Source organism: Sander vitreus, chromosome 19 (assembly GCF_031162955.1).
Source record: "Sander vitreus isolate 19-12246 chromosome 19, sanVit1, whole genome shotgun sequence".
Lineage (NCBI taxonomy): Eukaryota > Metazoa > Chordata > Actinopteri > Perciformes > Percidae > Sander > Sander vitreus.
In genome coordinates, this window is record NC_135873.1 from 14,265,427 (window position 1) to 14,275,132 (window position 9,706).

At 45.6% G+C, this 9,706-nt stretch overlaps 1 protein-coding gene across 1 annotated transcript in view; it reads left to right on the forward strand.

The window, feature by feature from the left end:
• Positions 1–213: 213 nt before the first annotated feature.
• The window catches only part of fgf11a (fibroblast growth factor 11a), a 116,497-nt gene continuing 107,004 nt past the window's right edge, over positions 214–9,706 (forward strand). Inside the window, exon 1 of the mRNA XM_078276513.1 lies at positions 214–406. Coding sequence (XP_078132639.1) covers positions 214–406 — 193 coding nt within the window. The remainder of the gene's footprint in view (positions 407–9,706) is intronic.

A 9,706-nucleotide genomic window follows, 5' to 3' on the forward strand; every position in this document is an offset into this window, starting at 1 on the left:
CACCACCTCCTCGTTTCCTGCCTTTCTCCCCGCTGCTTTGGTCCATCCTCAGAAGCCCCCTCCACCCCCTCCTCAGCTCTGCACCCCTCCCTCAGCGGTGCTCCGTCGCCCTGGGTGAGCGGGCAGGGGGGTGGCCCACGGTACCCCCCGACACCTGGGCGCCACCAAGCCGCCAGTGGCTGGTGAGGTGGCGGCAGGGTCAGCGCTGGGAAGATGGCCGCTCTCGCCAGCTCCCTCATTCGCCAGCGCAGGGAGGTCAAGGACCCCCAGGCAAACCGGCAGATCGCCAGCAAGCGCAAGCCCTGCCCAAAGAGCAACAAGTCGCTCTGCCAGAAGCAAATCCTCATATTAATATCGAAGGTTCGACTATGTGGCAGTCGAGGGAGAAAAATGGAAAAAAGACCAGGTGAGTTCCCCCGCAGGCCTTCCTCTCAAACTCTCCTGTTTTTCCTTCCTCTGTCCTACACCCTGTTCATCTTCTCTTCTTCTTTGCATTTCCTGCCTGTACTGGATAACTGGATTTTGATGGTTGACTTGCCAGACTACAGAATAATCCTCAACTGTAAAGCCTCAATACAGAACATCCCCAGCCTGTAATTTGTAGTGCAGGACTTAATCTGAATATGGGAAAACATCCCAGCCCATCTTCCTGGTAGCCGTACACAACATGTCCTGTATTTATGGTTGTACAGGAGATGGGACAGAGTCAAATCCAGCTTAATGCACACCGATTTGTACCCCTGACCAGAGGCATAACCTAGCCTGGTGTTGTCACTGTTGTGACGACTCTGTCGAGGCGCATGTCAACACATCCACACGCTGGTAATCTGCAAGCACACAGCGAACTTGGCTCATACATACAGTGATTTACTGTGATATAAAAATGTCAAGAGGCGCCTCATTTGCAATTCTGGGGGCCATTACTCTCCCTGTGCTTCCCTCAAGGCAAGTGAAACACAGAATGGCCTAATTTGTCTTGTGTGTTTGCATGTTAAATGTAATTGCAAAATGATTCATTTGTAGCTAAAGGAGACAGTGACACTGTATATGTGCGATGAGTGTGTCTATTTGACATTACAAGCCAAAAATTAAGTAAGGAATACGTCTTAGTGTTGATACTATTTCTTAAAGATGTCAAAATGCCGAGGCCTTACAATAATATGGGGTTTGAGAGGTTCTGTGGTTGTGGTGAAACCTTTTGAATATGCATTTATAAATTTAGTTAAGGAGAGGCAGGACTGAACAGTAAAAACGCACACACACACCAGTGGAGCTGGTCATTTGTCCACAAACCTTTGTAGGTCAGACCAATTTGGTGCCAACTTAGTTTATTAAAAGCTTTATAGAGTAAAGCCTTTTTGGAAGTTCTATAGTCTTCCCCTCACTTTTAGTAGTCGTCTTAGCTTTTTTGATTGGTAACTACAACAGTTTGTTCCCCTGTCTTTCCTATTTTTAAGGTAAACACTATTTTACATACATCTTGGATCACTCTATACATATATGTGCATCTTCATGTGAGCTTGTCCGTGTGTGTGTGTGTGTGTGTGTGTGTGTGTGTGTGTGTGTGTGTGTGTGAGAGAGACTATATTCGTGGGGTCCAAAAAACAGGAATACGGTATACTTGTGGGGTCCCGACAGCTTTGCGGGGCCAAAATGCTGGACCCAACAACTTTAAAGGTCTGTTTGAGGGTTAAGACTTGGTTTTAGGATTAGGGTTAGAATTAGGTTATGGTAAGGGTTAAGGTTAGGCATTTAGTTGTGATGGTTAGGGTAAGGGGCTAGGGAATGCATTATGTCAATGATGGGTCCCCACAAAGATAGTGCCACACACTGTGTGTGTGTGTGTCAATTTCCCCACATCTACCTCCCTGCACTTCCATGCACAGAATGTGTGTGCGCTTTTCCGCTTTGTGCGAGCGTGCTTGTGTGCCCTGTGATATTTATTACCTCAGTGTGCCAAGTTCATCATGGTAATTACGTGGGGTACCTCTAACGTGGGAAGCAGCATCTGCCATCGAGGCGGCTGCTCTCTATATTGTAATTACGGTAGTAAAGTATGTTGGACGGGTCGTGGCAGTGCCAGCTCTTCGAGAAAAAAGCCACGCGTGCGCCATGCCCATTGTTTGAAGCCATTTCCACCCCGATGGCTTCAGTGCTGCTCCCACTCGGATGGATTTATTATGCTAATCGTTGGGACGAGGCATGGGGGCTGTGGTTAAAGACGCATTACCAGTTTTCATCATTTCAAGGTGTGATTTACAGGGGTTAAGGACCCTGTGTGGCAGTGTGGCTTCATCATTCTGTGTGTGTGTGTGTGGGTGTGGGCAGCATAGGGAGGACACTACTGACCTCTGGCCGTGTGTGTGTGTGTGTGTGTGTGTGTGTGTGTGTGTGTGTATGAGAGTGTGTCATTATGTGCGAGTTTCCTACCTCCTTCACTGAGCTTCAGCCCGAGGCCACAGTTGACCCCTGGTCAGCAATAAACGCCTAGAATATTCCTGAGCCGTGGCTGCCTCCTCCTCCTCCTCCTGGCAGCACTTGAGAGCAGCCTGCTTACAGCTTGCATTCACTTTGCCTCCAACTGGCTTCCATTGTTTCTACCGGCATCATTTTGGCTGCTATTGGCTTATTCTGCATCCTGTGGCTTACAGTCTCTTGCATTGTCTTGTATTTTGGTTGGTTCTCATTTTTTTTTCTTTTTCTAATGGCTTCCATTGTCACATTGGTTTCCTTTGACTCTGGTAACCTTCTCTTGGCTTCTGTTGGCTTTCGTCAAGCACAACATTTTAAGCATTTTAAGGAGCAAAGGGCCGCAGGTCGGAATCTAACCCGTGGTCGCTGTGGCAATTACTGAGCATCTGTACATGGGGCACACGCTCAACCAGGTGTGTGTGTGTGTGTGTGTGTGTGTGTGTCCCAGAATTTTCATTTCTCATCATCACACGCTTGAAAATAAAAACCAGGGACGTTAACATTCTAGTCACCCCAGGCTTCAAATTCCAAACAGATTTCACTACAGACAACTGATAACAGTACGACATATTACAGCATCAGTACTTGTACAGGCTTATAATTTAATACTGCAAGGTAAATGCCACATTTTTACTGTGATACACAGGGACAGGGTGTCAGTTATTATGGTGTTATGGATGCAGCCGTTAACGATCATTATTATGTTTGCATCTAGCTTGAATGTCAAATGACGTCCACCTCGACACGTGCAGTCTTACCCAAGTCAGTGATTGTTTTTGCCACCGTTCCCAGGCAGGCGGAGAAACACTCCTATTGCACAGCACCAATGCAATATGATCCCCCTCAGGTTGCCTGCATCGTGGAAAGTGTCACCAGAAATCCAATGGGGAATCAGCAACTATCTGGGTCAGCGGTGTAACATCAGACATGTACATGTTGTAAGATCACCGGTCCTGTGGCTTTGTTCCCATTGTGGTTGTTCACTTACAATATCTGCCATAGGTGAAACTAGCCTACCCATATCAGAGTAGAGTTATTCTACTCTGTGTTCAGTTCTACTTTAAAATCATAATCAGGAGCAGGTAGGGGTAATACATAGCTGGTTACTCAGTATGAGAATGATGTCACGTTTTTTTGGGTCAAATTTGTACTAGTCCACTTTCTACTTCTACTCCGCTACATTTCAGAGAGAAATATTGTACTTTTTACTAGACTACATTAAAGGGGAACTATGCAGTTTTTTTTGTTTTTGTTTTTTTTTTAGCTTAATTTACCTCAACTGAACAGCTTCGGAGTCATTGGAATGGTTATATGACTTTTTTCGAGTTGAATGGTGGTCGTCTCGCTTCCGGCCTCAGCGTCAGGAAGTATGGCGTAATATCAGGTCTCGCGATGTAACGAATTGCTTCACGGCACTGCACACATACGCCCCTTCAGGAACCGGCTAACAAGGTAGTGATGGAGTTTTCCACACTATTGTCATGGCTGAGCCGGCAAAAAAAGAAGCAGAAAGCATTGTCGGAGGAACAGAGAAAGAGGAAACGGCAGACTGACCGAGCGAGGAGTCGGACACAAGTAAACATCGGAGCTGCCAAATATCTATTCTGAAGCTGTACGGGGAGCTCTGCAGAGAAACCTGCCAGCAAAAAGCCAGAAAACAGTGAAGAAATGGCCAAAACTGCATAGCGCCCCTTTAATCTGACAGCTTTAGTTACTAGTTATTTTACAAGTTGAGATTTGTGCACACAAAACACATGTAGTTTATAAAATACAATGTTTTATTATAAATCTAACTACCCAACAATATACAGGCCGGCAAGTCCAGCTGAAATGATTCAACCATTAAACACTTAGTTGATTGACTCAACTGTTTGGATCGTTTCCAGTTTTCTTAAATTGAGTACTTTTACTTTTAATACTTTAAGTACATTTCTCTAATGATACTTTCACTTCAGTAAGATTTTCAATGCAGGACTTTTACTTGTAACAGAGTATTTTTACAGTTTGGTATTAGTACTTTTACTGAAGTAAAGGATGGGAATACTTCTGCTTCTGCTACACTGCTTCTATGGAGAAACTATCCTAATATGTTTTTAAATATCAGTGGTAGCTTGTAACTTTTTTTGACTTAATACTTTGGGATTACACTGGTAAATGTCGGCATGTTCTGGCTTCACCTGCAAGCTCGATTAGAAACGTCTTAAAGACTGGGGATCTTTCCATCCAGCTGTGTGTGTATATGGTTGTGTGTTACTGTGTCCTCAAACATTTGCTACCTGCTTCTAAGTGACGGATGCAGAGGAGTGATGTTTGTTTATGTGTCCCGGCCTGACCCACATACCTTCCATCGCCTTACTTCCTCTCTTACAATGTCACCCCCCATCTCTCCCCACTCTGTCACCTCTACACACACGCACACACCCCCTCTAACCCTCACCTTACCCATACTAATGATGCCCCAGCACTACAGCCCACTCAGCTTATAACAAGGTCAGCTTGCCCTGCACAAACACTCACAAGCAAGCTAGCCTTAGTGGACGCACATATACACAAGTACTTATATCTATAATTACACACACTTGCACAAATACAAACATAAAACCCACACCTAGGCACAGTTGGACTAACAAACTAATAAATCAACACAAACATGATGAGATTTCATGATCATTTGAGCAGTGAGTATGGGAGAGAGATAATTTCGCCCTGGCTTTGCACGTGTGTGCATTTGTGTGCGATAAGCTTGTGTGTGTGTGTTTGGGACTGATATGATCTAATGAGGACGTTAAGCCGCCTATTGGATATCAAAGGGAAACCAAAATAGCTTGTGTTCGTCCTCTGACTGCCGGCCGGAGCGGCTGTGGAAGCCCTCCTCTATTCTGTTAACAGGATAGAATAACACTCGGGGTTGTTACCGCAGCACGGGGCAAGTGTTCATCCAGCCACTGCAGAAGAGAGAGAGTGTGTGTGTGTGTGTGTGTGAGTGAGAAAATATGTGCGCGTTTGTGTCAGAAACAAATAAATGACAGTAGTTGTCACTCGCACCTCAGTGTGTGTGTGTGTGTGTTCTTGTTTAACTATGTTCGTGGGGTCCAAAAACCGGGAGTCCAGTATACTTGTGGGGTCCCGACAGCTTTGTGGGGCCAAAATGCTGGACCCCACAACTGTAAAGGTCTGTTTAAGGGGTTAAGACTTGGTTTTATGATTAGGGTTAGAATTAGGTTATGGTTAGGGTAAGGGTTAAGGTTAGGCATTTAGTTGTGATGGGTAAGGGGCTAGGGAATGCATTATGTCAATGACGGGTCCCCACAAAGATAGTGCCACACACTATTTGTGTGTGTGTGTGTGTGTGTTGCTCATTTTTGTGCCGTGATTCATCAGGCCACATGAGCTCCTCTCATTAACACACACTGATTTATCAATAATGTGCGGCAGCGTTTGGAGAGCACACATTGAACTGGGGGAGATTTACTGCCTCAAAGGCTGGACTCTGGACAGGCTACACCAGGGAGGACTATATTTCTCTCTCTCTCTCGCTCTCTCTCTTTCTCTCTCTTCCCCCCCCACCCCCTCTCTCCTTTCCTCTCAATCCATCCTCCAACTGGCTTTCTCCTCCTCCCTTTCTCCCACACAGCCCCATCCACACCACTCACTTATCTTCTCAAGGACATCTGGCTTTCTTATAACTGTCTCTCCCTCGGTGCGTGCCTGTCTCTCTACGCTCGCCGTATTTCCCCCACAGTGTCTAATCATGTTGTCTTTGGGCCAGGCAGTTAGTCACTGGATGCTTCAATGGCACAGATACTGTAGGTATTGTGCTGCCGTGTTACGCAACCCATGGGCCTATTGCTGATGGATCAGGAGCGAGCATGATGCTCGTTGAATTTAGGGAACTCTAATCGTTCAGATTTGTTGGCTATTGTTCTCCTTCCCTCTCGGTGTATGCAGCTTCATGTTGCATTACAAATTATGATGAAATTGGTAATTCTATTTTCCTTAATAGTCTGACAAATTGCTGTATTATTAATATAGTAACACCACTGACCGCTGCAGCTAACGCTGGATGGAAACTGAACTGAATAATCCAGATTTTTAACCCGGAATACTTTTGGAATCGGGCTGAATCTTTGCAAGATTGTCACTGGATGCTTAGTTTTAGGGGACTGGGGGATGATGCCCGATTAATTGCCTGTACGATCAACGATCTGGTTGTCAAACGATCGGACGGATTTCCAGACTTTTCAAAATTTTGGCCGGCCATCGGCCTTGCAGTTTGAGCAGTTTCGCTCGGTCTGCTTTTCCACACGGCTGCAGTTGTCCAAAGATCTGTTAGAAGATCTCTCCTGAGCTCGTTTGACTGAAGTGGTATTTTACATGCTGTGGCTACTGTTGTCATGAGACTTTGCCTAAACGGAAATGAAACTCCACAGCAGAACAGACAAACCATACTGTCTACATCTTCAAGTCATCTACTGCTCTCTCTCTATCTATATATATATATATATATGATTTTTTTTAATTAGGGCTCATCCTTTCTGTAGATTTGCACAAAGTAATGCTGTCTTTCTCTTCATTTTTTACATTAAGGACAAAGCAGTAGTAGTGCAAGATTAATACAAATGTACAGTGTCTGCACAGCATAAGACTGCATGCACTCCACGATGCAGCGTTAAAGAGCGAGTCTGTTGTTTTTGCTCCGCCTACCCTCTCGGATGGACCAACAACTGCAGGTTGATGGAAAATGCATCACTAACCCCCTTCTCCACTGGGCAGGTCTATGCTGCGTTCTGGTTGTGTTCGGGTTTAGTTCCGTCCTCCACCACGCGCCATACCACACCGGGAGCATCTCAGAAGCGGAGCGTCTTGCTGGCCGACTCGCAGATTATACTGTCTCTACAAGTACTTTGTACTATCACGTGTTTATTAAGCTAGTATATACCTTCTACTCCAAGCACTCCTGTAATTAAACTCCATGCCTTCTCTTTTCTGGCGTTGTCCTTATAAAAAAGGATCTGTGATGTCTTCTTTTGTTTTCCCACCTCCGAGATGAATCTCTCGTCGTCCGTGGTGTTGGAGAGGAAACATATATTGGGGGGTCCGCTTGTGATTTTTCGCGGGAATGTCGCCGCAGACACCGAGTTTGTAATACAGGCTTTCATCAGTGGGCTGTAGTCTCAATCACCATTTGGGTTACCTCATTCAGCGATTGATTGGACATTTATTTAAATGACTTATTTTTTTTTAGAAAAAGGGCTGAAATGGAGCATACTGACTCACACATTACAGCTCCTCTTAAGCTCTCTCAAAGTTTGATGCGACCCCTGGTGAACATTTCATACATATTCATCCTAAAGACAGTGAAAGTCCTCAATTAAAGCTTACATCTTTTACTATTGAATACTAAAAACAAAAGAACTAAGGCTTTTAATGCCCCATTCATACTGTTTCCTCTATCCATTCATATACAAACTGCCCATGAACGTGTATACTGTAGTACCACTCACATACCAATTGCTGAGGAATAATGCAGCAATTTGACATGTTCGAAGGCGTGAAAGCCAACCAGAAATTGGTTCAGAGAGTTAAAAGATGCTCCCTCCTTTTTGAAACCGTGCAGTGAGGAGGCAGATGTGAACAGCTGTACAGTAAAACACGGTAAATAAACCTGCTACAAGCCAATGGGCATTTAAAATTGCTTCATTACATCGTTGTTTCCGAAAGGATGATCATGAAAGCATTTTTACAGTATTCTCACTGTGGAGGTCCATCCGACTACACATAAAGATGTCTCACATGTTATCATGTTACAACCCCCCCGCCCGCCCCAGCTCTGCTCCCCCTCTGACCCTGCACTGCCCCTTTAGTGCCAAGTTTTCTGTAGCATCCACTGATAGCAAACAGCAGGCAGAGATTTGATCACATATCTCCCATGAGGAGTTGGAGACAATATCTAATATCCCCAATGGAAATCATCTTGTAGTCCCAAGAACTGCCTTAATACTTTGAGTAGGGCAGACTCTTGGATCTTTTGCTCATTAGCTACAGACATCCAACCGTCCCCCATCCATCACCGGAAAGACCTATCGCCACGTGTTTCAAAGCGTGCAGCGGACGGCCTCTGTTGTTTCGTAACAGGTTCTGCCCTCTGTCTCTGCCAGTGTGCCAGATGTTGTGTATGAAATGGTGCCCGGAATAAATGATTTTGAGACGCTAACATTTGGCCTGTGCGATGATCAATGTGGGCTTTCAGTGCCGCTCCTCCCAACCAATTGATTTATGGAGCGGTACACCATTTGTTTTGATGCGGAGCGTTTTTTTTGAACGGGCATCAATCATCATTATCAGACAAAATAGAATATTTCCGGTGCCTGTGCCTGATTATTTGTCTGTGTGTGTCTTTCCTGTCCTGTACTTCAGTGTGGGCTAAAAGTTTGCTCCTGTGTGTTCTGAACTGTGCACGTGTGTGTGAGTGCCAGTGAGGACATGTTGGGCTTACCAAGCCGGCAGTGTGCCCTGGTGGGAATGAGGCAAGCCGCTCGGACTCAGTATGGCGCATTCTTGGCATGGCACGGCACTGAGAACACCAAAGTGCAATGACAGCAGGGCAATGATGCCGACGGGGTTTACGTTCAGAATACTTTGCTCTTCAGATGACCGCCAGCTGAGAGGCACACACCCACAGTGAAGCATGTCTGCATGCATGCAAATATGCTGGCATTTAGCTACAGCAGCACTCGACATCTTATTTTTGCATCAGACAATTTCCCCTCCGCTGGGATTCACCGTCTTGAGAGCCCAAGTAACAAATGATCGGCAAGCGTCGAGTCAGCATCTCCCCACCCCCCCTCCCACAACTCCCACCACCAACTCAACCTTGCTTTTGTCAATGTCACCCAACACCCCCACACACACACACACACACACACACACACACACACACACACACACAGAAACGGAAACAGCGCACTGTCCCTTTAATCAATGCTGATAGTTAAATCACAATATTAACATGCCGAGGACAGTAAAGCCAGCATTAGCATTTTTTTTTTATGCAATCAATTTGCCGCATGGTTTGCGTGGAGAGCTGACGTGTGTCACATCACATGGACATGGCGGTTTTAGGGATACAGGAGACACACACACACACACACAGCATGAAAGCCTTCTGGCTAGATCCCAAACAAGACATAGAGGCGCGCTAAGGCACAGAGAGATCCACAATGGCGCGCGCACG